Source organism: Theileria parva, chromosome 2 (genome assembly GCF_000165365.1).
Source record: "Theileria parva strain Muguga chromosome 2, complete sequence, whole genome shotgun sequence".
Taxonomy (NCBI): Eukaryota; Apicomplexa; class Aconoidasida; order Piroplasmida; family Theileriidae; genus Theileria; species Theileria parva.
Window position 1 is genome coordinate 932,902 of NC_007345.1, and position 25,429 is coordinate 958,330.

Sequence of the window (25,429 nt, forward strand, 5' to 3'; positions counted from 1 at the left end):
ATATTTGCATTTTCCACTGTTTTACGATCATTGGACTATATAGATGCTAAAATTTAATAAAATCCTGGCTTCTCAAGAATCACAGGTAAACATTGAAAATTTCCAGTAAAATTGTTTGTTCTATCTAATTATAGATTTTTGGAATCTAAAACATAGGAAGCACAGAACTGACAAATAATAGAAAATAAAAAGGTGTGCGAGCCGTACCACATAACACACATACGAATGGATATATATTTAAATTGAAAAAAAATTAATTTAACAATTTGCTACCATTAATTTAAATCTGCTGAAATTATCCAATTTCTTTAAATTTTCCCTCTTTATTATAACGTTTACACCAACTTTATCCATGGAATCTGGCTGAGAGTGCTCCTTTACCTTTTCCACACTAGTGGCTTCATTATATAAATTTTTTAGCAAATTAGCCAATAAATTCGGTTTATTTTCATTTGTGTAATAGTGAATTAAATCAAAGCACACGTAGCCTACTCCCAAATGCTTCAACATCCTAAGTTGTGCGTATTTGTGTAGTTTTAACATTTTTTTACTTGTTTTATAAAAGTCGTCGAATAGTAACACTATTGCCATGCGCCTATTATTAATTTCAACCGATATTGGCAACTTTAAATTATTTACTAAAGTATTTTTGCCTAGTTTAACAATTGGGTCATGTTTTGCCAGAAACTCCTCAAAATCACTTGAAAATTCCTTATATACATCCTTAAAACTAATTCTCTTAAGGTTATTTACATAATTTAACTCATGTGTTCCAAATATATCGATATTTTCAGAGGGTGAACCAGTTAATAACATGTTTATGTACGACAGATCAATATTCTTCGCATTGTTTTTTAAATGTTCTATAATACCTTCATCTATATTCTTTAGCGATAAGAATTTTAGTATTGAAACATCCAGAAGCAAATCCGCTGAGTCATTTTCATCCTTAACTTGATACAGGTGTTCAAGTATGGGATCTATAAACTGTAGGAATCCTAATGATACATATGAGTGAAAAAAGGTATAAATCTGGTTTTCAGTTAGATTTTCACATCTACACTCTATTGTTGACAGTCTTCTTTCCAAAGCTGTTGATTTAATGCCGAAAAGAGTTGATACCGCTGCGATTAGTGCAAGGTCGCTTAGTTTCATTATTCTTGGTGTTTTTGAAATTAAAACTGCCACTAGATTCCTTGCATCCTCACTTACACAATTCCTCTCCTTTATCTTTTCCAGAACCGATAATAATTGTGAAAGTGTGTAGGTCTCCCACTGGTGTTCTCTGCTCAACTTGTCACATAATCTTCTAAACACTAACTCAAGACTATCATCTGAACGATCCAAAAGCTTAATAAAGTTAATAGAGTCAATAATTGACATTTGTTTTATTCTGTAAACTAATTCCTCCTTAATTACGTTCTTTAAATTATCCATCTCTTCATAAGTTACGAAACTAATAAGGTTGCTTTCTTCATTCATCTGTTTGGTTGTAGTGTGTAACACGTGATATAGGATTAGTAGTTCACGTGTTTGAAATGATAACTTATTTTGTAATATTTGGTTGTTCAGCTTATAAAACTTTAGGATGTTATTATATATTCTGCCATTTACATTATCTTCGTTTGAAAAAATGTCTTCTGTACTAAACTCACTAGTGTCACCAGTGCATACAGAATTGAATAGCAGGTTTAGATAAGAGCGATATAAATATAACAAGTCAGTAGGGTTCATTTTCAATAGCACATCAGAGCATTTTGACAAGAGGGTTATGATAACGTCCGATAGTATGATTTGTTCGTAATCATTTGCGATAATGGGAGTTAATTTAGGTTCCAAAGGTGAGCTTAATTTTTTTACCCTATTAGGTTGATCCCTATCCTTTAGAATTATTAATCGGGAATATGAATAAAGTAAAAGGGTTAGTGTGTGAGGGTTTTCGATGTACTTAATTCTACTTGATAAAATGAGAGAGCATTTAACAAATATCTCCTTCAGGTTACAAATTCTAAGCTCCAATAAGCTATTTAAAAGAAGTGATACATCCTAAAAATAATACAAATCCATAATTTTACCTTCTCAGAGATCTTGTTTGTCAATTTCTCTATCAATACTTTGTTTAGACTATCAAATACAAACTCGTTAAAAGTGGTAAGCTTCACAAGACTATTGTACAAAACTGCTATATCCCTTACTGTGTAGTTGGCAACATCGCGAAGAACTGACTAAAAGTAATTGGTTTAGTTACATACTACTGAAATTTACCTGTAATAGAAAGTCGTAAAACTGTTTATTATTTCTTCTCACTAGAGAAAATGAGGAGAAAATTAGTGATATATCAGTTGGTGTGAATTTGTCAACCTTATCAACAGCAGTTTTATCTTTAAAATCTGGTGAATCAGTATATTTAGTGGTCCTTTCACATACTTCATACATAAATTGGTTCCAAATAACGTTCATTCTGAGATTCTTCCTGGAAGCCTCCTGGATTTCCTTCCTTAGTTCAAGGCACGATAAATTACTGAGGCGTTTCTACACATTTGAAAATTAATAAAATATAAGTAAAATTAAGTTACCAGAGTAGGAGCTGAAAGAATCCTGGAGGCTACAGGAAGTAAATTAACCATAAATTATAAAATATCCGATTTTTGGAATATTATATACAAATATTGTAGTCATCTCATGGAATAAGTCTGAAGAAATATAGTTTATAAGGGTATATGTGCATATATTACAATAATAATTGTTAATCAGTGACAACAGATGTGTATGTGATTGTACCGCTTCGAGTGGTGAATGGGGGTAGGTATTTTGAAGGTCGAAAAGAAGGCCATCCTTGCGGAAGGGGCATTCTCGTTGCAAGTGACGCCTAGCGGATGCGCGATAATTGCTAGTTGAAAACTACTCCAATTCCCGACTTTCATTACGCAAGTTTTGAAAGCAATTTTTGTGGCCCTTAGGGGCTAACTATTAAAATAACTCAAATTTTTCTAGATAATACTTTATATATTCCCTTATGTTTTATATTTTATCTATCGGTTTTTATATCCATGTTATATATAAATTTAGTTTTGCCCTTATCTTCTTACTCATGCTACCGACGGTTATGTACCTTACATGTTATTTATGTCAGTATATTTATATTTCTATCCATTCACTGATGTGTAATTAATAAGTATATTTTTGTACATTAAAAAATAGTAAATGGTATTATGAATAATGCTAATGATTGGTACATAAACGCCGAAAGAGATGAGGAATATGGAGATAGAACACATCTACTCCAGCAGTCCAGAGCCCTTGACGAATCGTTAAATAATTTAGCACAGTCAAGAAGGTGAGAAATAAAAGTTAACAAAATTGATTTAGTGTTTTAAACGATACAAATGAACTCGGCGCAAATGTAATGTCCAAGTTACTCAACCAAAGAGATAGTATTATAAGAACAAAACAACTGGTAAGGAAATAAATATAAAATAACTAAGATTAATTCATGGTTAGATAAGCGACACCCAAAATATACAACATGAAACCAGAGATATTATTACATCTATCGGAAGATCGGAGTTCTATACCCGAGTTCTCATGTACTTCACCGTAGTGATGCTAGTTTTGGCAATAATTTTCATTATAATTTATAAAATACTTAAGAAATAAGCTCGGCTGTAAACGATTTTAAATATGATAACGCAATACACCATACACATAAATTTATAATATTCACTTTATGTTTTCATTAATTTTATTTGGAAAAAATGGGACAGGAAAGAATCCCCTGTGAATTTGACGAATCCTACTCGGAAAGGTTCGTTACGGCCGGAGAAGGATACAAGAGTCAGTATTACCTTAGAAGCATGTCGAAGCTCCAATCCATGAAAAAATTATTGCTTGAAACCATAAAAACAAAATGGTCAAACCTAAAAATTAGTGAATCTGATCCGGAAGCCTATAAATTAGTGGAATCCATCAACTATGTTAAGGTGGGACAATAGTGTGTAATTCCATTTAACTATAAAGTGTTAACATGATAAATTTAGGGCAAGTGTGTAGTAATAGGGACGGTTTTTAAGCAAATGAAGTATCATCCGACACCCTTGGATGAATATATACAAAAGTTTGATATTAAGGTGCGGAATAATCACTAGTTAATGTGGAATATGTGTATTAGGTTGAGGAAAAATCAGAATATACAGATGATGAGGATTACTTATTCCTGGAAGACCATACTCAGCGTTTAATTCTTGTAGGAAATTGCATAAACCCTCACAAATTCGTATCCGGACTGGTATTTTTTACCGTCGACACTTTTATTCTTAATAATTCAGGTAATTGCAGTTAGAGGATACATGAATGATGAGAATAAATTCGTTACTGAGGATTACACACTCCCAGAAATTCCAGATTCATTGACCCTTTACAACATAAAGCAGGAAGAGGAGAAGTTTATCGCACTTATAAGCGGTATTTGACCTTGATAAACTAGTTTTTTATTTAAGATTAGGGCTTGAAATGAGCGGAAATGAGCTAAATTACAAGAGTTTGTTACTGTTGCAGAACTTTTTACTTGGAGAAAGGTATTTATTAAATATTTTTTTACACATTTTTAGTAATAGTGAATACAACAAAAGACTAGTAAGACTAGTAGTGGCAGGGAATGGAATTGGGAGATGTGATACTGAGTGAGATTTCCTAAATTTAGTTATTATTCACTAATGAGATTAGATTGAGCTGATTAATATATTAATAGGTCTTTGAAAAAATCTGACCTGTTCTACGCACAATTGGCATCTACAATTAACGTCGATCTTATGCCAGGTAATTTATAACACATATAAATAATAGATAGTGTGTTTTTTCATTTGATGGTCTTAAATTTTTGATTAGGGTCACTGGATCCAACCAACAGTAACCTGCCTCAGCAAGTAATTAATCCGATTCTGATGGAAAATAGCAGAAGATATGGTACTTTCAGGTCCACAACTAACCCCTACTTCTTCTCAATTGACGGAGTTTGTTGATAAATAACTTTATTTATTCTGGAAGTCAGCTACTTATTTCAATGGATGTCAATGAACTCAAGTTATAATTTATTAGGTTAGATTTCTAGGTTTATCAGGCCAAACAGTGGAAGATATCTGTAAATTCAGCAGACTTTCAGAAATTGGTAATTTTTATCAAACTCATTCCATGTAGATGCACTGAAGCTAGTTGCAAGTTCAAGGTGCATTGCTCCTACAGGAACTGATAGCCTTCCGTAAGTTTATCCTACACATTTCCTCTAAATTAATTTATTTACATTCTGACATAATTTAATACATGTTAAGTGTGGTATAACTAGAGTTTATTAATAATAACGTAGGATACACTCTGAGTTGGATGTGTTCAACCTTACAGAAGATTCCGAGTATCCACATGTTTTTTTTACGGGAAACTGTAAAGAGTTTGAAGTAGGAGATTTTGGAACCTCAGGATCCACAAAACTGCCAAAATTAGTCTGCGTGCCTTCCTTTAAGAGGGATCCCACGCTGGTGCTCATTTCTCTGAGGACCTTGGAAGTTACACCCTTAAAATTAACATAAATTATTTTAATTTTCATCTAAATTAATTTTTTTACATTTTAAAGTTATATAGACATGAATTTATTACATGTGCACTTTATGGCATTACGCCCTTAGTTTTAAGCCAGGGATCGGATTTTTAAGTTTTAACCCTAATTTTTAATTAATTCACGTGAAAATTGTAGAATTTTTAAACGAATTTTTAAATTATTTGATTTTTTCTTTATTTAAACCGTTTTAACTAATATGTGTAAGATATTTGAACCCTAAACGAGCCAAAATGTCGTTGAGCTTCGATAGTTACCACGGACACAGCCCGGTTTATAGTAATTTTAACGAATACAAAGGAGACGCTATTTCAGATTCAAATTTGAATTATGCCGGAAACTCAAATGATTTATCGAACAAGGTTAGAAGTTACATTTCTATAATTTCCTTATTTTTCTAATGTGTAACTAATAAATTTGTAGATAAACGAGAATAGTCTAGTGGAGTTGACTTTAAACCTTGAGAGGGAGCGGGAGACTTATTTGGAGGCTGTTGCTGTCCTACATGACCAACTGCGCGAATCCCACGAGCAGTGCCAGCAACTTGTAAACTCTCATGCCGAACTGACTAGGGAACTTGAAGCTGAGGTTGACGATGGCTGGAAGGAGGCCAAACACTGGCAAGATAAGTATTACAAGAGTTGCAGGATAATGAAGGCTGCCGGTATTGACGTTAACAAGTACCCTAACCTGTCAGTGGTTGGAAGTCCTGATAATGAAGCCACTAACATTTCAAGTGTTAGTACAAGTGGAAATGACCTCAATGACTACCCAGCTGAGAATTTTAACGGAACCTGGGTCTACACACTCTCTGACAACTTTGAGGATCTCGAGACCCTCGCTAATATTCATAGTCTTTCTAACAATAACTTTCCTCTAACTGAAGCTGAAGCGAAAATGAGGGAGAAGGTAAAGAATGCATGGATAAATCTCAAGACTCCCAGAAGATTCTCAAATCACTACCAAGTTCCTGAATATATGCGTGAAACCAACTCTGAACCACTATCAAAAATACTCGAACTACTTAAATACGTTGATTACTAACTTTAAAAGGATGATAACACCACTAGTAATCTAATGAGTTTGGTGAAAATACTATTAAAGGAATGAGTCTGTTGAAAATACTATTAATCTATTGAGTATCTTAAATTAAACTTTAAATTACAGGTTATTTAAAAATTGAAGTGAAATTGAGGCGACTTTACTCCAGAAGGCTTTCTGTAGATGAACTGGTAACTGAAGCGAAAGGTTTAAAAAATCCTTTTGGAGTAAGTCACAGGCTCTCTTCATGGGTGCTGGATCCTCATTACCATATACGTTTTTACTTGAGTACTCAACTTGACCGTCAGAGAAGAACAAGTTTACTGAAATACACGTTTTAATATCCTCAGAATCATCTAAACATACATATCACAGTATCATTAAATATATAACTTAACTTGTAATTTTGAACAAATATGGTACTACCTTCTGGAAATAGCGAGTGTACACCATGAGACCATGCTGCAGGTATGAACAAAACGTCCCCCGGGTTCAAAACTGTTTTGTAAGCAACCTTATAGGCAGATAGAAGCTCAGAATTTGCACATTCCATATCGAGTTTACAAATATTCTACAAAATCATTTATAAAAACTAGTGTTTCATACCCTGTAAGGTGAAGAGGTGTCCGTTATTGACAACTTATGTAAAGTAGATGGAGGGAACAAAATAACAAGTTTACTGCCATGAATTTGGAACAGAAAGTTCTGAAAATAAATTTAAAATGAATAAAAAATACGTCCATGGCATCGTAATGGGTCCAGAGTTCTACTCCAGGCTGCGATATCCTAAAAACTGTCGAGTGGATATGCGTTGAAGAGCCATTGAGGATTTGTGTGATTTCAGGTGGTATCTTGAAAGTCTCTTCCAAATAAGGATGAACTGAAGAAAGGTTTGATGGGTCCTTTCTCGGTCTTTCACCCAATGATCTGTAATATAGATACTCTCGGTCTCCATTTAAACACTTTTGAGATTCTTGAATCCGACAAAACATCTCTGAAAAGGTCATGTACTCATATTTGAAATTTTTAGAGACAAAATTCAGGTTTGGGTCAGTTGAAACATGAACTGAAACTCTTCTGTCGCTCAGAATGGACTTCAAACGGTCTGGTTTCCATTCTTCAAGACATGAACCCAAATCATCAGAAGTATATCCTGCGAAAAATGAAGTTATGGAATAAATTTACATATAAAATAAACTGGATTCTATGAATTATAAATAATTAAATGTACCTGAGATTTTAAAAGGAGTGGAATCCTTAATTAAACCCCTAAAATCTGAATTCCTGGATATGGAAGCAACTTCCTTCATGAATTTAACAATACATTGATAAATTTATTAAATATATTACAGGTAAAAAATTAAATTTTTAAAATTGCAAGGAGTTGCGATGGTTGCGAATAAAACATAATTTTAACCTAAAAAAATACGCCCTGTTTTGGTTCAAGGTAATCATCCCAACAACCATGAGGATTTAGTAAGCTATTACAGGTTCTTTTCTTTACAAAATTTCTTGACCCTGGTTTATCCTCCTCAAACTTGCTTGAAATGATTCTGTTATCTTTTAAATGTGTATCGACCTTCAGGTGTCTTGTCCCCTCTTCTGTGTCCCAAATGTACACTATCCTTTCAAGAGTATCTGGAATCTCATGAACAATATGATTATTAAGGGTAACTTTGCCTATCTTAGAGTCGTGTAATGAGTCTTTGACTTTTATAACTCTAACATCATGTTTTTTATCATAATAACTGTGTACATTTTCGTGTAAATCCTCTCCATTTAAATCTAAATCAAAAGAAGACTTCTCTAGTGGACGGTAAGTTTTTGGAGCCACTTCAACATATTCAGAAACCCATGTTTCTTTTGCAGATTCAGTTAACACCCTAACTATTTTTTGAACCTTGGACGTGTCAACAGTGATGTGCCTTGACTTATATTTACAGTCACCCTTTTCAACTAGGTCCCCTAATTTTACTGCTCCTAAAACATACTTTTCCGGATCAGAAACCTTAATTACTAAAAAATTTTTCCTTTTTAGACATTTTATCCTTGCGTCCCTCACGTTGGAATCCAATGAAAACTCAACGCACTCTAATTTATCCATTGATAACCCAAAACTGAAGCCTGAAATGAGTAAGAAAAAAATTAACATCATCGTTATATTCTTAAATTAATAAATGTGTGACTAGACTGCCTAAACTTTTCAGTACAGCATCTGCCACTTGGCCACTTTTCGTAATATTTCTGTACTTCTTCACATTTTTTCACCGAAATTGATTTTGTCTATTCATTCTCGGCATTGTTATTTTAACTACAGGTGTTCTTTCTTTATTATGATTTTGAGGCTTACATACTCCTCTTATGGGCTTAACAATGATTTCAGTGTCATCGCGACCTCTTGAAAGAGGAAATACGGACACAACATTCTTTAATTGCTTCATTAGACAACCAACTTCTTTTTTACAAAACTTTATGGGTTTAATTTTCCTTTGATTTTTTATATTTATAAACCTGCACATCTCTCCTTCATCTTGCCATCCTGTCCTTCTATTTCCATAATCTGGACCACATTGACTACATACTCCCTCTTTCACTAGTTCTGGTCTTTTAAAGTTGTCACATCTCATGTTACATGAGTCTCCATAATTGTCACAGTCACAACATTCGCAAACTTCAAACTCATTACAGAACCCTTCGCACAACTCACACTCTATAAAATCTTCGAAGTCTTCACATATTTCGACATATCTAACCCCTTGGTCCCTAAAGATGATTAAATTTCAATATTATACCCTGGGCATATGTATGAATCCTCTTCACATAAATTCTCACAGAAGCACATGGCCATTTCCAACTTACATTAACTACACCTTGCTATTTCTTAATTACCACTTAACAGCTAATTAAATCTAAATTCAATTATATATAAAGGTCAATTAAATCAGATGGAACCTAAAAGTACCATAGTATAAGCACTTGCATGTAATTTATACATTTTATATTAAAGACCATTTAATTAAAATAACTGATAAATGAATATTTTCACAATGATTTTGAAAATTTTCCTCCAATTTTTCGTGTTTGTGGTCTACATGGTATTTTTGTTCAGATACATCAGAATTGCCAAGGCGGGCAGCAAATACGTAAAGGACATAACTACTGTAAATTCAATATTCATATAAATGTGTTAACTTAATTTACTTAAATTCGTTTAGGCTGGATGTGTACCTGATAGCAAAAACAATGGAAAGATAGTACACATTGTAACTGATAAATATAAAATATAAAAATTCTTTTAATGAGAGCTAGAACTGTAGACTGGACAAGGGAGTGGTTAACTATGTTGGAAAGGAGTTCTGGAGTAACATTTACTCACACAACGGGATATTCATTGAAACCAAGGTTGAGATGTTCCAATGGGTTCAGAGTGAGCGAATGACTGGAAAGTTTTACAAGGGAGAATTTGTGGACCACCTAGTCCCTGGTAACATATTTTACAAAAATCCAAACTTCATCCCATACGTTAGTGGGTCAGGGAGAGTATACGCCAAACAAATTAAAATAGGTATGTGAAGCAGCTGTTTAGAGAGAGATTACCAAATTGTGTGTCATAATAAAAATTAGGTGGGTATGTAATAGGGAGAGAATGGTTTGTCAATTTAAATAACAAATCAAAGCTAAGGATTGTCGATGATGAGTGGTATGAACCAAGCAGTTCAGTGCCTCCAATTGAAATAAATAACCTAAACACTCAAGTGTTCAACGACTCTCTGTATACAGGAGATATAATCAATCCAAAAGTTTGACATAATTTTAAAATTTAATTAAAAAAACTTTAAAACTCAATAAATTTTCTTAGATTGGTGACATTAGAATAACATTTTATGGGAGTGAGGATGTCGAGTTCAGTGCCATAGGTAAACAGACGAGCTCTCTATTGGGAGAATATCAATTAAAACCAGTAGAATTCTTGGTAATTTGTATAAATCATATTGGGATCAGAACAAAAAAATGGTCCTAGTGGCTGCAAAATTTTACGATAAACAGGAATTGCAGGATTATATTTACAGCCAAATTTCGAAAGTAAACATAGAAATAATAAGAATTGTTCTTATTTTACTGCTAACTGCACTTGTTTATGAAGAAATTAAATCTGAAAAGGTACACATGTTTTAAACAAATTAATTCAGTCCAAGGTATGTGTGATGGTCTGTTCAGGGACGATAAGTGGAATAATAGTTTACATGACCCAAGCAATAGTTTGGTCAGTGAATAAAATACAGAAAAGTATTATTCCAATGATTGTGAGTGTAAAACTTTTCCTCATATTAATCGTGGCATGGTGAGTTGTAGAAAGCTGAAAATGGCCTGATTTAATAAAAAATATAGGAAACTCGACGAATTTATCAAGAAAACGATGGAAGGAAATGAAAATTTTATAAAAAGTAACGAGAGTTTTGATTCGGTTTTATGGCGTGAAGAATCTAAAACCAACGATTCCGATTTGAATACAGTAGCTTGAGGCAAAAATCGAAAGGAATAAAAGTTTTAAAAAAGAGTGTAATAATTAAAACAAAAATAAAAAATTTTTTGAGGGTTCGAAGATAATTAAAATTAATATTTAAGGGTTGCAGCCCAAATGATGCATAAATAAACTTATTTTCCCAACACATTTATTTGTTTTGTAAATTTCCACTTTTGGATAAAATGCCGAAATGAGACATATATTTATATATGTAAATCCTGAAAGTGGAGGAAGGAACGCATCACATTTTATAAAGGTATGATTTGGTTCTCTCGTCCATAACGTATTCCTAATTTTTTTCCTAGTATTTAAAATCCTTATTTGTTTAAGTAGTTTAATAAGATTTTTTCAGCAAGGTGTCAAGTCCCTTGAGTTGACCAAGCCTGAGCCACTGACTCTACACATCTGTTCCATTTTCGAAGGCGAAAGCGGAAATAAACCAGGCTTTATACAACTCAGAGATTTTTTGAGTTATGAGGAACCCCAAGAATGTTAGTTTTTACTTTTTTATATTTTTAGTGGTTTTTGTAATTACCGCTGGAGGTGACGGTACGTTAACCTGGGTGGTGTCTGAGGTTGAAAAACATTCAATTAATCCCGATTTACTTTGTTTCGGAATAATACCATACGGAACAGGTTGGTGTAGAAAGATGCAAAATAAATTATTTATTTTAGGAAATGACTTTGCAAGGGCTTTGAAATGGCACAAGTTTCGTAATTTGAAGCCATTTGAAGATAATTTTAAACCGTAAATTTATATTATGATGACATTTTTTAGGCTTATGACATACTTGAATAAATTAATGAAATCTGACCCAATTAAGCATGATTTCTGGGATGTTTATTTGAAACTTAATCCCGGTGGAAGTTTTAATAAAATTAACTCCAAAACAAGACTTAAAGTAATAAATTCCTACAAATTAAAATAATATATAGGAGAACCTGTTTGATAGTGATGGGAACTTAATTGAATCCATGAAGTTTAAGATGGGTAACTATTTCAGTATTGGTACGGAAAGTCGAATCGGCAGAGGTTTTGATAGACGAAGAACCAGATACTCATGCTTCAATAAATTTGTTTGTCCTAATTATCATATTCTATCATTTAAATTAGAATAAATAATAGTAACTATGTAGAGATATATTCTGGAGGCTTTTAAGAAGACTTTTATGGGTTTGGTGTATGTCAATAACCAGGTTGAAAGAATGGTTTACGGAGAAAATGAAGAGATATTATTTGTAACTGACCCAAAAGAAAAGAATCTCCCAGTTTTGCTCAAATCAGCATCGCTAGTTGCATTAAACATCCCGAGCTTCTCTTCAGGAATTGATGCATTTTCCTTAGCCTCGGGAATTGCATTAAAAAACGTTTCAGAAGTATCGTTTACATATTTGTATTCAGATTTAATGATGATATACACTATTACAGGCACATTTATTTAAAATTCTCCCAAAAATTTTTTGATAGGAATATAAAAAAGAGCTTTTAATTGCGGATCAAGTCATGGGTGACAAGAAGTTGGAATTTTTTTGTTATAGAGATATGAAGGATGTTGGATTAGATATCGTAAGTTCAGAATTAATGATAGTTAAAAATTGTGTAAGAAGATTAATGGAAATTTTAGCTAAAATTCGGAAAGTCCAAACGACTCCATGTTGGAGGTGGGCCCTGGAAAATAATATTTAAGGATTTATCTAAAGATGAAAAATGTTACTTTCAGGTTTGTGTTTAAATTTTCATAATTCCTAAGGTGGATGGTGAATTTTTTGTAATGTATCAACCCAAGCTAATAGAAATTAAACACTATAAAACAATTAATGTTGTCAAATAATTTTTAATCTTTTAAAAAATTATATTAAGTACATATATAAGATCAATTTGAGTAATCGCAATGCCGCCGTTTGATCCTTCCAAGCTGCAGGTATGAAAATCACGCAAACTAACTCATTTTTTAGGTTAAAAATAAAATGCCTGCAGCTGTTCAAATTACAGCGGAGCAGATTTTACGTGACGCTGTAGAATGGCAGACAAAGGAGGTGAAAACAACCAAACAAACTATCGCAGATGAAGAAGAGTTGAACTTCTACAAGTAATGATTTAAATATAACAAATTTAATTAAATAATTTGATTCGATTTGATATAATTAATATTCAGGGCTCAAAAAAGGAAAGATTTTGAAGATACACTGAGAAGGCAACGCCATCATATAGGAACATGGATAAAATACGCTGTTTGGGAAGCAAATCAACAAGAATTCAGAAGGTAATATACTATACACATTGATAGTATAATATTTCCTAAATTATTGGTTTATAATGATTTTCAGGGCAAGGTCGATTTTTGAGAGAGCTTTATTAGTTGACCCTAATAACCCCTCTCTTTGGCTAAGATACATTGAAACTGAAATGAAGAACAAGAACATTAATTCTGCCAGGAATTTGTTTGACAGAGTTGTTTGTTTGCTCCCAAGAATTGACCAGTTTTGGTTCAAGTACGCACACTTTGAAGAATTATTAGGCAATTACGCAGGAGCAAGAAGTATATATGAAAGGTATTTTACACATTTTTATTCATATTGTATATTTAATTGTATAACCATATAATTACTTAAATAGTGTTAATGAATTTGTAGATGGATGGAGTGGAACCCAGAGGATAAGGCATGGATGTTGTATATAAAGTTTGAGGAACGGTGTGGTGAAGTGGACCGTTGTAGAAGTATATTTAACAGGTAGTGTTAATAACCATTTTAATCAATATGTTAGGTATATAGAAAACAGACCAAGTTGTATGTCATTTTTAAAGCTTGTAAAGTTTGAGGAAAAGTACAAGAAAACATCAAGAGCACGTTCAGCATTCGTTAAGTGTGTTGAAGTATTAGATCCGGAGCTTCTAGATGAAGATTTTTTTATAAAATTTGCTAACTTTGAGCAAAGGCATAATAACATTGAAGGAGCAAATAGTGTGTATGAACAAGGATTAAAGTTACTAGATAAGTCGAAAAGCGAGAAACTTTATGACAGCTTTATTTCATTCCAGAAACAGTTCAAGAATGAGTACATTGATGACCTAATTAGTGTAAAGAAAAGAAACGAGTATGAAGATGACATAGCTCTTAACCCAGACAACTACGATACCTGGTTTAATTACATTAAGCTTGAGGAGTCTATACTGGAAAATATGCTTAAAACTTGTTCAGATGATAAACTGGGAGCACAGAAAGATAGAATAGTTCAGGTGTATGAACGAGCAATAGCAAACCTGCCCAAGGATAATAATCGCAAACTTTGGAGAAGATATAGTTACTTGTGGATATTCTACGCATTCTTCTCAGAATTACAACTTGACTCAAAGGAAAGAGCTGAAGAGATTTACCTAAAGTCACTTCAGATACTACCCAGAGATTTTTCCAAGATTTATATATATCTCTCACAACTCTATGTAAGTCACCTTATTACTTAGTTTATATACCATCATATGCATTAAATGTTACATTCCAATTTTAGTTGAGAATGGGTGATTTGAAGAAAATGAGGTCTGTAATGGGTAACGCAATAGGTTTATGTAAGAAGGAGAAGATTTTTGAGACATACAGTGATATTGAGTTGAAGCTGGGGAATATTGACCGATGCAGAATTATATTCACTAAATATGTGGAAATCTATCCATACAACTACAAGGTAATATATTAGTTATTGATAATCCAGATACTAGATTTGATACTAAATTTGGTTCTAATTAATTAATTAGAGTTGGCTGGCATACATCAATTTCGAACTCTTACTTAACGAGATTAACAGAGTAAGAAAACTCTGTGAGTACGCAATTGAGATGGAACAAATGAATAATCCAGAGGCTATATGGAACAAGTACATTAGCATAGAAAAGAACTACAGCTACTCAAACGTGATTGCTCTGTACAAGAAACTACTACAGAAAACCCAACACATTAAGGTATCAAATATATAAAATCAAATAACATAAATGTTTAGATATATAAGGAGTATAGCAAGTACGAGTATGAAAATGGTAATAATGAAAATGGCCGTGAAGTAATAGAGGAGGGAATAAACCTTTATAAGGACAGCAGTGTCGAGAGGAGTAAGCTGTTATATCACTTGGTGGATATGGAAAAAAAATACGGAAATGAACAAACAGTTCAGAACGCAAAGAAGAGACTTCCAAAGAAGATACTAAGGAAAAGAAAATTAGAAAATGACCAGGAAGTTGACGACATAATATACGTCTTCCCAGATGACAAAACCAACACCAAGATACTTGAAAATGCTCTTAAATGGAAGAAACAACAAAAGTAGTCTTGGGTGTATACATAACATAAATGTTTTGACTTTAAGTTTAAATAACTGCTCTGAAATTAGACCTAGGAATGTCATAGAGTTTGACCGACATCAAGGATCAGTGATAAATCATAACATAATATATGATCATCAATCATTATTCTAATCTAATAATATTTTATAAATAATTAAGAAGTTTCTAGAATCAAAATTGTGTAGTGAATACTATCCCGGGGTCCAGTTGTCAGGTTTCCACGTCTATCAATTTTCTAATGTAAAAGTTCCAAAAAGAATGTGTATTTATGTATATGTGGTTTTAATAAATTTTGGATGAATTGTACATTCAAAATTTAAAAAATGTGTATGTTATTTGTTACTGTAAATATCGCAGTTCGGACTAATTTTTCAACACACCGTGTTTTTCCTTTCAATTATTTAAATAAAGTGTACACTTCCGGAAAATGGAATGTGTACAATTTTGGTTGATAAAACCAAACGAAAATTATTTAGGCATAATACCCTGATTATCGTTATCGCAAATACACAAATGTTTGGAAATGGGCCAATCAAATTGCCAATCAGGAAACGGAAAAACAGATGAGTCTGGATGTGAAAACGGAGATGGGAAGACTAAGAAGATTATAGCATATATTCTAGTTGGATTTACATTATTCAACACTTTGATGATTGGAATGAATGGATCACCTTTTTCGTTAAATAGGTTTAAAATACCCGGAAATTACTATAGCCTCTACGTGAGCAGGTTACACAACTGTATGGAACTGGCCTGTTTTGTAGGTATAGTTCTAGGTACTTTGTATATTCTTCCTTGCGGAATTTATAGTGAGTATGTTTCTATTGGAATTAATTGGATGTATTTTATAGTAAATGTTATATTATTAATATCGTATGTGACTGGTGGCGAAAATGGCCATTTGACATTTTATTATTGGACATTGGCAGCGTCTGCCACTGTCTATGGAATAACTCTTCAATTTGTTTATAAAATGAGTGGGAGCTGTATGCCATATTTTATGGTAGGTGTTCCAATTTCTTCTGTTTGCACCTCATTGACACACTTTATAGTATTAAGCTTATTCGGTAATCGCAGAAAATATAATACCGACTTAATAATTCTAACAACTGAGATCTCTATATCAGTAATTTCTACGGGTTTAACTGCATCCATATGGACGGTTGCATATATGTGTGGAGGAAATAGTAAACCTAAAACTGAGAAAACTTGTCAAAATGGAGATAATGATTCATCTGATACCAATAATGAAAGTTTTAAACCAGATGTGATTTCTCCAATCCTAATGACTTCAGTTGCCCTTTCTCTTATTTATGCTTATTACCCAGGTATTGCACCAGGCCTTTTGGTTGATTTTCGTTACGTTCACAAGATTGACCTGGTTCTCATGTTTATAGTCCCACTACCCTCTATAGTAATTGCAGTATTATCTTACTCCGGATATGGACCTGATGGTAAGTGGGAATGTAGAAGACATTGGCATGCGTTTGTGATTTTCATTGTTTCGATGATAGTTTGTTCAATATTATTTACAACTTCTCTTCATTATCCTCATTCAGACGTTGGTCGTTCCATTGTTAATAAGCCTATGATGACTGGGTTTCTCACTATACTATTCTATATTAGCCATGAAATAATGCTTTCAGTGGGATTTCCGGGTATTTCGGAGAACTGGAATTCAAATGCTACAACAGGAACTGGTTTGCTTTGCGGAACTGGCCTTATGATTTTCGTTTTATTTGGGGAGGGTTACATCATTGAATACAAAAGGCATAATAAGCTAAAATGGCCAACAGATGGAATGGCAACACGCACTGCATTTAACTACTGGATGAGTAGATCTTTTGCAAACGCCGTGGATAATGTAAAGTGCATTTTCACCTCAGATGTGAGGAGAGACATTTTAAGATCAGTTCAGAAAAAGGAAGTAATTTAATATCTTTTTATACACAATATAATATACACCCCCAATTATAGACTATCCGCGTGTATGTATATTTAGTTGATAAAATTATTTTTTAATTCTTTGTACACTTCGCATGATTGTATGTGATGAATGTCGACCAGTTTTCATCCTCTGCATTGTATAACTTTTGTTGAGAGTGTATGCCAGAGAATCGGCATACTTATCGTCGTCGGGCTGAAATAAAATTATGTATTTAATTAAACTACTTTAGCAGTTGATTCTAGTCGTTCCAACTCTTCTTTAATCTTCTCAATATACAATTTCTAAAGAAAGATAAAGAATTTTCAAAATACTAGAGCTTGAAAGTCCTCCTTATAGAAATATATTAAGGGTTTACGGGTATGGTCAGTTACACACAAGAGGGTTTCGTTCTAAAGGTAAATTAAGGGTGTGTAGCATACATTTCCATTCAAAGTAGTATTGAAAACAAACAGCTGCTTTCCCCAAGGCTCAATCTATAGATTAAAATTGAAATTATAATAATAATACTGGGTGTAAAGGTGATGAATTGGGAGGTGGCCATTCACCGAGCTTCATTCGTTTGTACTGTATTTCTGAAAATTTTAAATTATATAAATTATAAAAAATAAAGTATTAAAGATTGAACCTTTCCATAATTTACTCCTCACTAAAAGAATCAAATGATGGTTATTATTAAAGTACCTGGGTAATACTGCACACAATTCTTTATTTTGTATCTCAAAGCACTCATTTAAATTAATATATAAACAGGATGTGGTGTAATTTTGAATTGAGAAATATGAAAATAATGGTAACTACAACTTATTTTTGGACAATTCTTTAGATTTTTCGTATCCGTGGTAGTCTGCAGAAAACGCTCTAGCTATAGGTCTATTACCCCTTCTACCAAGGCCTACCCAGCACTGCAATACATGATCAAATATTATATTCCTGTCACTATTAGAATCTTTTAAGGACTCAGGAGTAGGTGTGGGATCTGTTGATGTGTGCTCAGGGGTGACTGCGTTTGAATTTTCAATGTTGTTAGAATTATGAGCGTTATCGGTATCACTGGTGTGTGTGGAACTTGATTCTTTTAATTTATCCTAAATGACCAGATATTTTGATAGATAGGTAAGTATAATACGTTTATAAAGTTTGCAAATTCGAGTGATTTTGATTTTGAAGTTTGGAGTCCGAATTTACTTATTGGAAATGGTTTTCCGTTTAGTTTGTTATATTCTAGCCACAGAACCTCCCACTGCTCGTTAACTTCGTCGAAAACAACTTTACAGTGTTCAAATTTATCTTCAATATTAAAATAGTCAGATGAAATAGTAACAACTTTGGGGTTTTTAGGAATGTTCCGTCCAACACTGAAGAAAATTAATGGTGTAAAGGAGATTTTTGAGATTCTTACCGAGTTTTATTATGTTCGGTGTATTTGTTTCCAATTCCCCAATTGAATTTGTATTCTATTAGTTCAGTGCGATTTTGAGAATCCTGAACTTTATGTATGGAATCTACCTTAGATGTTGAATAACTTTTATAAAAATTAAAAAAAATAAATCTTCTATGGTTTATAATAATATTTTTTGTTAAATTCATATATAAACTGGGAAATAAAAGTGACTATTTGTATTACACATTGGGCCACGATTATAATGTCAGTATAAATTATGTAATGGACGATGATTATAATGTGTTGTTCATTACTCTTCTGAACAATTGTCTCAGTAGGTGTATAATTGACTATAATTGCCTTAATAAACAGCTTATTAACAACGAAGGATCAAATGTTGTACTTCGTAACCTCTTGATACAGTTTACCAGAGTTCAGAGGGAGATTTTCTTAAAGCTTAAGGTTATTTTCGACCTAACTAAATATGAGAAAAGGATAAACAAGCTCCTTCAGGAGATTAACATCGACTACTTCAATCAAAATGTTGTTCAGAATCTTAACAGAAACTTGTTATCTCTTAGCAACCAGGTGAATGATCCTCCTCCAAATATAAAGCTTTCTGTCGACCTCTATAACAACTTAAGGTACGAAAGAATGCCTGCAATGATGGCGGAAATCGCAAAGTCTGTAAACACAATTCCAGTCATAAAGTACTCCGACGAGGAAATTAAATCCTGTATCTTTAACATAAAATTACACTTTTCAATACACTTTCAACAGTATAAAATGAGTTACTCTAATAATGATGAATCTATTGATGAGGAAGTGGAACCTGGAAATGGAGGTTCATCAGTTGGTGAAATACGATTTATTAATAATATATGTAATTATAGACGGAATAATTACTTTGATGTGGAGATACTATTTGACTTTAAAAGGTATCAAATTATATTTGTATCGGTTCTGGGTCAAACTACTAATTCCCCGACCCTTATGGCATACCTAAACCAGGTACTGAACACGAGAAGTGGGAACGTGTTTATGGTCTTAGACAGCGCCATCATGAAGTATGTAAACAAGCTAATTTTGCAAAACTTGTATAAACAGACTCAGGCTTATTACAGTGCAGGCCACGTGGTATTTAACTATGACTATTCAGAGGATAAACTGGAAGTTCACTGCTTTAAAGAGTCCCCAACTGTGATTGAATTCTCAGTCAATCGGAATAACATACCCGTGTTCAAAATTAACAACACATTCAAGGATTTTGCTTACGATATTGATTTAAACTCCTACATCAAACAGATACTACCAGACTCATAATCTTGTACCATATTGTACACAATTTAGTTATAAGATTATCTTAGGTTATAAAGTTTAAAAGTGAATTTATTTGATTATTAATGATTATTAATGATTATTTATGGTTTAGTTGTTGATCTAGTGGTGGTTTAACTTTTACATTTGTTACTGGTTTAACCATACTCTGAAATAAAATAATAAAGTGGAATCAAGATTAAAATTACCTGTAAAAAGCGATGTTTTATCCTGAATACAGGTTCATTCTCTACAATTGAAAAATAAGCCAATCTTGTATAGTGGCCACAATGCGATGATAAAGTATCTCTCTGAATATTTAAAACCCATTCCCTAAAACATAATTAAGATCCGAATATTAATAATTAAATAAAGATAAGAAAGTACCATTTGGTGTTATCAACGTGACCAGTACCCTGGTATTTACTTTGAAGATGCTCTAACTGGGCATGAATATTAAATCTATCATATGATGACATAATAGTAAAATAACAAACAAATACGATAAAAAAATAAAATTATGAAAAATAATTAATTATAAGTGATATTAAGTGATATGTTGTGGTGATCCGAAGATTCTAAAATCAATCCACTAAAATCTTTAATTCGGATGTATTTTAATGTGTATGTATGTGTATTGTTATTATTTAAATGGAATATTTGAGTGAACCCACACTTAAGCAAATATTAGGGGATGATTTGTACAGTTATTTCAATGAGTCTGACAAAAATGCAGAAAAACCTTATTCCACCGAAGAAAACACCAAAAATAAAGAATCGGATAACGAAAATTCAGCTCTAAAAATTGGTTTAACAACTAAACAAGCAACTGATCACATTATAAGCAAATTAACAGTATATTAATACTATAACATAGTTAGCATTTATTTAATATGTATATATTAATGATGAAATTGTGTTTAGAACATCTTGTCTGATTACAATGATAAGATCAAATTAAAGGATTTATTCCTGGAATTGGTCCAGGTTGATATAATATTAAACTTGGCAGCTCTGTTAGCCAACATCGGTAAGATGTGTAAGTGTTAAATTTCCTTTAGGATGCCTTGTTTACAACATAGTAATCGTAAACGTTTACTGGGAGTTCTTGCTAGAGTTTCTATTGCTATTCTTTTGGTTGATAGCAAATGTGTATGTTAAATTACTGTTCAAGGTGTGTAAGGTTTACAGAAAGCGTAACCGCTTGGTGGAAATTTTACATTTTTTAAAATTTGAATTTACATATCCAAAACCAGAGTCTGAAGTTAAAAAGTATAATATCGACCCCTCTTCCTCTGATTTTATCTCAGTTTACAGAGATTACGACTGGGTGAGGCTGCCAAGGAACGTCCTGGTGCAAGGGGACGTTTACAAGCTTAGAATCAACGAGATTTTCCCCTGTGACTCTTTGCTTGTTTTGAACGTTACCAATAATGACTTGGTTACGCATAGTGAGATCTACAGAGAGGGAGATCCCTGCAATTTTGTAGGAAACCCGGTTGAAAACGAACATTTTTTAGACGGAACATTTGTAGCACTAAATGACTCATTTTTGAAATACATCAACCATTATTTGTTTAATGATCAGGCTAACTATCAGCCGAATCCGCAACTGCCAAGAAGAGACAGTTCATGGTTCAGGAACACCCAGGAGGAGACCAAGATCATATGGAACTATAATGACAATTACATTTTTCTAAACAACAGTAACAAGATCGTCATAGTGATAATCATAATGGTGACTTTGATTCTGATTCTCATGTGGGCGATACTGTATAGAGTGGAGAGTAAATTCAATTCCATAATAACCATGTACCGACTGCTGATAATGCTACAGTTCGTTGGTATCGACCCGTTCAGCAAGTTGGCAGAGTTATGGGGAAACGTTAAAATAATGGCAATATTTGACCAGTATCAAGAGACAATGCTTAAGGATTTGGACCCAGTCAGGTCTGTAAGTTCATCGGATTCGTTCCTTAGCTCCTCAACCTTCGGCTCAGTGTCCTCAGATATGCTGTTGAATGAAGTCAAAATTTCATTTCTGCACGTCAATAAGGTGCTAATGCTGGGTCTGTTTGAAGAAAATAGTCTCATAAAAAGACTTTCCACAATCACTTTGCTCTCATTTATCGACGACGTGGGGATTCTGTTGAACAGTTATCAAACACTGCAGGAAATTTCAGTTATATCCAAAAATAGTAATAACAACACCGCCGCTCGTTTAAGCCAGCATCATGAAACCACTCACCAAGAAGAAGGCACTTTTACACGCCTACCAAGCACCGATGAAAGAGATTCTGCACTTAACATGACAAACATCCTGGGGAACGTATTTGACCAGGACGTGGTTGAAGAAACCGACGAACTCCTGATCTTGGATATATACAACGATATAGACTTGTATGGGAAGGATAACAGCGCTTTCATAAACGAAAATGAACTGAATAATAAGAACTTGCTCAAGCCGCTCATATTCTCAATAGCGCTCACCTCGATACTTAACATTAACATGTATCGCTCAAGCCTGTTCAATAGTTACATGTCAATGCTCATCAACAATGAGCTTTCCAGTTATACAAACTGCTTGTGTAACCTTAACAGTGTGTTCAATATAAGAAAATTTTATCTAAAACCATTTAAACTACTGAAGTTCATAATCATAAACACCTCCGGGATAACCTACGGTACTGATATGACGAGTCGAGCACTAGATAGTAATGACGACTCGATTGTTATTTACTTTTACAGAGACAGTAATAAAAGAGTGATACAAATGTTAATAAAGTGTAGAATTAGTATACTTAACGATTGTAAGCTTAACTTCTATAACGGCAATGAGATTAAGCCACTAAACAGAGTGCTGAGGAGGAAGATATCCGACCTCAATGTGCAGTGGCTGTCGAATGGAATTGGGTCGTTTCTGTACCTTTATAAGCCAATTTCAATCGACGACTACAACATTCTCCAGATCCTTTTACCCTTCTCTACCATTTATAATAATTACACTAACCCTCCGGCTACGAATGTTGGCTCTTCCGGTTACACCACAGCACCAAATACAGCTACTACTCATTCTGGAACAGAGACTGGAGTTGGAAGTAGAAGAAAGAACAGTAAGCTGATGTTCCTATATAAGCATAATAATCTGTACTACAAGTATAAGGGTATTAACATTTACAAACTGACAAACAAGTTTAAAAACACAGCTGCATCTGAAACTACATCTCACAAGAAGGACGTGATCCTGGGCAGCTTCATAGGGGAAATGCTTAAATCCTACATCAAAAATTCAATCCTGCTAGGCATTGTAGGAATAAAGTATGAGGCGAATAAGGAAATAAACACAAAGATAAATGAGTTACACGAGTCTGGAATAAGATTCGTGTACTTCTCTAAGCATAACGAAAAACATACCAGAATTATTGGAAGTCTATTGGGACTTGAGATTTCGTGGAACTCCATGATTTCCCTCTCCACATCCGAAACGTATTTTATATTTACAACCTTATTTTTCCAATTTTATATTTACAACCTTATTTTTCCAATTTTACATTTACAAAAGATAGATTAGTTAATGTGTTGGTGACTGTTTAACAATTTGATTTAGGTCTTCCTACATTAATCAAGAAGGACACATTGTGTTACCAAACGGGATAGATAATATTAGACAACATATAAAATACATTGATGACATACCTCTTCAAGTATTTTTTATTTAAAATACTCAGTTATCTGTAAAATTTTTTATTTATCCTTATAAACAACTTTAGGTGTCTCTGTTTTGTAACTGTAATTATGAGAATGTCATTGAGATGTTCAACATACTGAACGATAATAAGGAGAATATAATGTGCATAGGCTCAGGACTTAACAGTAATAACTTTTATTTGTTCTCAAATTCATACTTGGCTTTCTCAATCTCACTCAACTATCACCCGCTGTGCAAATTCTGTAAATGTATCCTAATATCCAGTTACTTAACTATTAACATCACATTTATAATAATAACAATGTTATAGGTAAGAGGTGGCAAGGAGTAAGTAGGCAGCATGTGATTGAAGAAAGCAGATCAGAGATTGTATTATCTTCTCTGATTACATCGTTACCGTGTTCACTCAAGTACAATAAACTGTTCAATGTAGGTTTAATTAATTTAAAAATATTATTAGATCAATGAAGGAGACTCGCTGTTTGAATTATTGTTTGAACTATTTAAAGAAAGTAGAAACACCTCGACAAACATACAGGAGGCAGTGTCGTTTATGCTTTTGTCATATTACACCATAATCACAATGTATTTCATACAATCCCTCCTGTCTCTACCATCAGTTTTCAATGTAAGTATACAGTCTCATAGAATTTTCAGAACATTGACATAATTTTGATCATGTACTTTTACATACCGCTAATTTCAGTCACACTCCTCAATAACCCAATCATGGACAAGATCATGGAGCAGCTGCCGAACAAGATCGAAAACAACAATATATACTACAAATACTACGTAACTTTAACGATAAATAATTGATTTTTAGTTCAGAATATATAGCAGGATTGTCGTGTTCGCCCTATTCACAATGGCAACGCATTACATAAATATATTTTACGTTAATAAGCATTTGAACTCAACGCTCATGATTAATAACCCGCTTTGCAACAATTTCTTTCACTGTAAGTTGATAATTATAGTTTCATAATAATATTTCAGACCCCAAAGTATTTTGTATGAATCTGCTAAATAAGCACTTCAACTACGCCCAGTACATCTGGCTGATACAGAACTTTACATCGATAGTTTTTGTCGTATTTCTCATTGTATCCTCAATCTTCTGGATACAGAAGTACACTTTCCTGGGGATCTCTTGCTTTTTAAACTACCGTTGGTTGTTGGCTTCCCTCTTGATATCCTGTGTTCATGTGGGAATCGTGGCCCTTAAACTCTACTTCGATCCCATCGAAGACTTTAAGGTCGTTAGGATTTTAATTGTGAACTCGAGTCTTTCACTTTTGTTCATTGTTCCGATTCTACTGATTGACCAGGCTATTAAACTTTTCATCATAAAGGACAAAAACACCCAGCAGAAGTTCCTGCAGCTTCTGTTCTCCACTAAGCTGGGCACTTGGTCCCCAAAATAAATATTTTAAAATTTTTACTCTATATTAGTATGCGTAATTTAATGGATGGATGGTATTACAGGTTGCGAGTGTGTATTATAGAAGGTTGTTAATGTGTAGTATGAAAATGGGATTTAAAAGTGGATTTTATATTTATTAACAG

The 25,429-nt window shown here is 33.2% G+C and overlaps 16 protein-coding genes across 16 annotated transcripts; 10 read left to right on the forward strand and 6 right to left on the reverse strand.

Annotated features, from left to right (window-relative positions):
- Positions 1-258: 258 nt before the first annotated feature.
- On the reverse strand, positions 259-2,742 carry TpMuguga_02g00468 (uncharacterized protein; the record flags this gene model as incomplete). The annotated part of the gene is made up of 4 exons (XM_759941.2): positions 2,577-2,742; positions 2,266-2,532; positions 2,076-2,225; positions 259-2,046 (listed from the first exon to the last, which is right to left on the reverse strand). The coding sequence occupies exons 1-4, from the start codon at positions 2,625-2,627 to the stop codon at positions 259-261; spliced, it is 2,256 nt and encodes a 751-aa protein (XP_765034.2). The 5' UTR covers positions 2,628-2,742.
- A 395-nt stretch (positions 2,743-3,137) lies between these two features.
- On the forward strand, positions 3,138-3,695 carry TpMuguga_02g02390 (putative integral membrane protein). Its single transcript, XM_061305566.1, has 3 exons — positions 3,138-3,337; positions 3,370-3,457; positions 3,502-3,695. Exons 1-3 carry the CDS (start codon positions 3,213-3,215, stop codon positions 3,655-3,657), a joined length of 369 nt encoding a protein of 122 aa, XP_061162142.1. The 5' UTR covers positions 3,138-3,212; the 3' UTR covers positions 3,658-3,695.
- POLD2 (DNA polymerase alpha/epsilon subunit B family protein) lies at positions 3,683-5,603 on the forward strand. Its single transcript, XM_061305395.1, has 11 exons — positions 3,683-3,980; positions 4,038-4,127; positions 4,169-4,285; positions 4,326-4,461; positions 4,502-4,574; positions 4,608-4,679; positions 4,748-4,815; positions 4,885-5,009; positions 5,095-5,164; positions 5,194-5,254; positions 5,360-5,603. The coding sequence occupies exons 1-11, from the start codon at positions 3,756-3,758 to the stop codon at positions 5,577-5,579; spliced, it is 1,257 nt and encodes a 418-aa protein (XP_061161362.1). The 5' UTR covers positions 3,683-3,755; the 3' UTR covers positions 5,580-5,603.
- Positions 5,604-6,998, forward strand: TpMuguga_02g00470 (uncharacterized protein). The gene is made up of 2 exons (XM_759943.2): positions 5,604-5,967; positions 6,029-6,998. The coding sequence occupies exons 1-2, from the start codon at positions 5,839-5,841 to the stop codon at positions 6,647-6,649; spliced, it is 750 nt and encodes a 249-aa protein (XP_765036.1). The 5' UTR covers positions 5,604-5,838; the 3' UTR covers positions 6,650-6,998.
- On the reverse strand, positions 6,750-8,080 carry TYW5 (Cupin-like domain protein). The gene is made up of 5 exons (XM_759944.2): positions 7,878-8,080; positions 7,384-7,799; positions 7,253-7,351; positions 7,073-7,217; positions 6,750-7,002 (listed from the first exon to the last, which is right to left on the reverse strand). Exons 1-5 carry the CDS (start codon positions 7,954-7,956, stop codon positions 6,767-6,769), a joined length of 975 nt encoding a protein of 324 aa, XP_765037.1. The 5' UTR covers positions 7,957-8,080; the 3' UTR covers positions 6,750-6,766.
- Positions 8,064-8,801, reverse strand: TpMuguga_02g00472 (uncharacterized protein; the record flags this gene model as incomplete). Its single annotated transcript, XM_759945.1, has 1 exon — positions 8,064-8,801. One exon carries the CDS (start codon positions 8,799-8,801, stop codon positions 8,064-8,066), a length of 738 nt encoding a protein of 245 aa, XP_765038.1.
- Positions 8,802-9,678: 877 nt separating this feature from the next.
- Positions 9,679-9,933, forward strand: TpMuguga_02g00473 (putative integral membrane protein; the record flags this gene model as incomplete). Its single annotated transcript, XM_759946.1, has 2 exons — positions 9,679-9,807; positions 9,862-9,933. The coding sequence occupies 2 exons, from the start codon at positions 9,679-9,681 to the stop codon at positions 9,931-9,933; spliced, it is 201 nt and encodes a 66-aa protein (XP_765039.1).
- Positions 9,934-10,054: 121 nt separating this feature from the next.
- TpMuguga_02g00474 (uncharacterized protein) lies at positions 10,055-10,822 on the forward strand (the record flags this gene model as incomplete). Its single annotated transcript, XM_759947.1, has 4 exons — positions 10,055-10,130; positions 10,271-10,446; positions 10,506-10,607; positions 10,649-10,822. 4 exons carry the CDS (start codon positions 10,055-10,057, stop codon positions 10,820-10,822), a joined length of 528 nt encoding a protein of 175 aa, XP_765040.1.
- A 443-nt stretch (positions 10,823-11,265) lies between these two features.
- dgkA (Diacylglycerol kinase accessory domain protein) lies at positions 11,266-13,021 on the forward strand. Its single transcript, XM_061305396.1, has 10 exons — positions 11,266-11,427; positions 11,524-11,662; positions 11,691-11,807; positions 11,847-11,919; positions 11,950-12,073; positions 12,108-12,248; positions 12,309-12,548; positions 12,640-12,738; positions 12,797-12,892; positions 12,923-13,021. The coding sequence occupies exons 1-10, from the start codon at positions 11,362-11,364 to the stop codon at positions 13,001-13,003; spliced, it is 1,176 nt and encodes a 391-aa protein (XP_061161363.1). The 5' UTR covers positions 11,266-11,361; the 3' UTR covers positions 13,004-13,021.
- Positions 13,022-13,063: 42 nt separating this feature from the next.
- Positions 13,064-15,577, forward strand: clf1 (Suppressor of forked protein (Suf) family protein; the record flags this gene model as incomplete). Its single annotated transcript, XM_759949.2, has 9 exons — positions 13,064-13,093; positions 13,128-13,261; positions 13,328-13,435; positions 13,500-13,724; positions 13,806-13,904; positions 13,939-14,614; positions 14,680-14,853; positions 14,924-15,127; positions 15,166-15,577. The coding sequence occupies 9 exons, from the start codon at positions 13,064-13,066 to the stop codon at positions 15,487-15,489; spliced, it is 1,974 nt and encodes a 657-aa protein (XP_765042.1). The 3' UTR covers positions 15,490-15,577.
- A 162-nt stretch (positions 15,578-15,739) lies between these two features.
- On the forward strand, positions 15,740-17,451 carry TpMuguga_02g00477 (uncharacterized protein). The gene has a single exon (XM_759950.2). The coding sequence runs from the start codon at positions 16,029-16,031 to the stop codon at positions 17,439-17,441; it is 1,413 nt and encodes a 470-aa protein (XP_765043.1). The 5' UTR covers positions 15,740-16,028; the 3' UTR covers positions 17,442-17,451.
- Positions 17,452-17,501: 50 nt separating this feature from the next.
- TpMuguga_02g00478 (uncharacterized protein) lies at positions 17,502-18,183 on the reverse strand (the record flags this gene model as incomplete). Its single annotated transcript, XM_061305397.1, has 7 exons — positions 17,502-17,645; positions 17,678-17,734; positions 17,765-17,842; positions 17,873-17,926; positions 17,961-18,025; positions 18,079-18,099; positions 18,135-18,183. 7 exons carry the CDS (start codon positions 18,181-18,183, stop codon positions 17,517-17,519), a joined length of 453 nt encoding a protein of 150 aa, XP_061161364.1. The 3' UTR covers positions 17,502-17,516.
- Positions 18,184-18,247: 64 nt separating this feature from the next.
- TpMuguga_02g02350 (uncharacterized protein) lies at positions 18,248-19,047 on the reverse strand (the record flags this gene model as incomplete). Its single annotated transcript, XM_061305562.1, has 3 exons — positions 18,853-19,047; positions 18,580-18,808; positions 18,248-18,538 (listed from the first exon to the last, which is right to left on the reverse strand). Exons 1-3 carry the CDS (start codon positions 19,038-19,040, stop codon positions 18,248-18,250), a joined length of 708 nt encoding a protein of 235 aa, XP_061162143.1. The 5' UTR covers positions 19,041-19,047.
- A 15-nt stretch (positions 19,048-19,062) lies between these two features.
- TpMuguga_02g00479 (uncharacterized protein) lies at positions 19,063-20,238 on the forward strand. Its single transcript, XM_759952.2, has one exon. It carries the CDS (start codon positions 19,117-19,119, stop codon positions 20,155-20,157), a length of 1,041 nt encoding a protein of 346 aa, XP_765045.1. The 5' UTR covers positions 19,063-19,116; the 3' UTR covers positions 20,158-20,238.
- On the reverse strand, positions 20,170-20,704 carry SF3B5 (Splicing factor 3B subunit 5). Its single transcript, XM_759953.2, has 3 exons — positions 20,539-20,704; positions 20,361-20,484; positions 20,170-20,320 (listed from the first exon to the last, which is right to left on the reverse strand). Exons 1-3 carry the CDS (start codon positions 20,628-20,630, stop codon positions 20,252-20,254), a joined length of 285 nt encoding a protein of 94 aa, XP_765046.1. The 5' UTR covers positions 20,631-20,704; the 3' UTR covers positions 20,170-20,251.
- A 46-nt stretch (positions 20,705-20,750) lies between these two features.
- Positions 20,751-25,287, forward strand: TpMuguga_02g00481 (putative integral membrane protein; the record flags this gene model as incomplete). The annotated part of the gene is made up of 10 exons (XM_061305398.1): positions 20,751-21,006; positions 21,076-21,181; positions 21,213-23,637; positions 23,759-23,855; positions 23,922-24,108; positions 24,171-24,289; positions 24,321-24,488; positions 24,518-24,655; positions 24,687-24,822; positions 24,860-25,287. Exons 1-10 carry the CDS (start codon positions 20,803-20,805, stop codon positions 25,285-25,287), a joined length of 4,008 nt encoding a protein of 1,335 aa, XP_061161365.1. The 5' UTR covers positions 20,751-20,802.
- Positions 25,288-25,429: the final 142 nt, after the last annotated feature.

Excerpts from the sequence above, each read along its gene's own strand:
- TpMuguga_02g00479 (XM_759952.2), top strand. The coding sequence starts at position 19,117 with ATGGACGATGATTATAATGTGTTGTTCATTACTCTTCTGAACAATTGT.
- TpMuguga_02g02390 (XM_061305566.1), top strand. The coding sequence starts at position 3,213 with ATGAATAATGCTAATGATTGGTACATAAACGCCGAAAGAGATGAGGAA. Across the intron at positions 3,338-3,369 it reads AATTTAGCACAGTCAAGAAG|TGTTTTAAACGATACAAATG; the intron begins GTGAGAAATAAA and ends AAATTGATTTAG. Across the intron at positions 3,458-3,501 it reads TTATAAGAACAAAACAACTG|ATAAGCGACACCCAAAATAT; the intron begins GTAAGGAAATAA and ends ATTCATGGTTAG.
- TpMuguga_02g00470 (XM_759943.2), top strand. The coding sequence starts at position 5,839 with ATGTCGTTGAGCTTCGATAGTTACCACGGACACAGCCCGGTTTATAGT. Across the intron at positions 5,968-6,028 it reads CAAATGATTTATCGAACAAG|ATAAACGAGAATAGTCTAGT; the intron begins GTTAGAAGTTAC and ends ATAAATTTGTAG.
- TYW5 (XM_759944.2), bottom strand. The coding sequence starts at position 7,956 with ATGAAGGAAGTTGCTTCCATATCCAGGAATTCAGATTTTAGGGGTTTA. Across the intron at positions 7,800-7,877 it reads CACTCCTTTTAAAATCTCAG|GATATACTTCTGATGATTTG; the intron begins GTACATTTAATT and ends CATTTTTCGCAG. Across the intron at positions 7,352-7,383 it reads CCCATTACGATGCCATGGAC|AACTTTCTGTTCCAAATTCA; the intron begins GTATTTTTTATT and ends ATTTATTTTCAG.
- POLD2 (XM_061305395.1), top strand. The coding sequence starts at position 3,756 with ATGGGACAGGAAAGAATCCCCTGTGAATTTGACGAATCCTACTCGGAA. Across the intron at positions 3,981-4,037 it reads AATCCATCAACTATGTTAAG|GGCAAGTGTGTAGTAATAGG; the intron begins GTGGGACAATAG and ends TGATAAATTTAG. Across the intron at positions 4,462-4,501 it reads GTTTATCGCACTTATAAGCG|GGCTTGAAATGAGCGGAAAT; the intron begins GTATTTGACCTT and ends ATTTAAGATTAG.
- SF3B5 (XM_759953.2), bottom strand. The coding sequence starts at position 20,630 with ATGTCATCATATGATAGATTTAATATTCATGCCCAGTTAGAGCATCTT. Across the intron at positions 20,485-20,538 it reads CACGTTGATAACACCAAATG|GGAATGGGTTTTAAATATTC; the intron begins GTACTTTCTTAT and ends ATTATGTTTTAG. Across the intron at positions 20,321-20,360 it reads TAAAACATCGCTTTTTACAG|AGTATGGTTAAACCAGTAAC; the intron begins GTAATTTTAATC and ends ATTTTATTTCAG.
- dgkA (XM_061305396.1), top strand. The coding sequence starts at position 11,362 with ATGAGACATATATTTATATATGTAAATCCTGAAAGTGGAGGAAGGAAC. Across the intron at positions 12,549-12,639 it reads CATTAAAAAACGTTTCAGAA|GAATATAAAAAAGAGCTTTT; the intron begins GTATCGTTTACA and ends ATTTTTTGATAG. Across the intron at positions 12,739-12,796 it reads AGGATGTTGGATTAGATATC|CTAAAATTCGGAAAGTCCAA; the intron begins GTAAGTTCAGAA and ends TGGAAATTTTAG.
- TpMuguga_02g00477 (XM_759950.2), top strand. The coding sequence starts at position 16,029 with ATGGGCCAATCAAATTGCCAATCAGGAAACGGAAAAACAGATGAGTCT.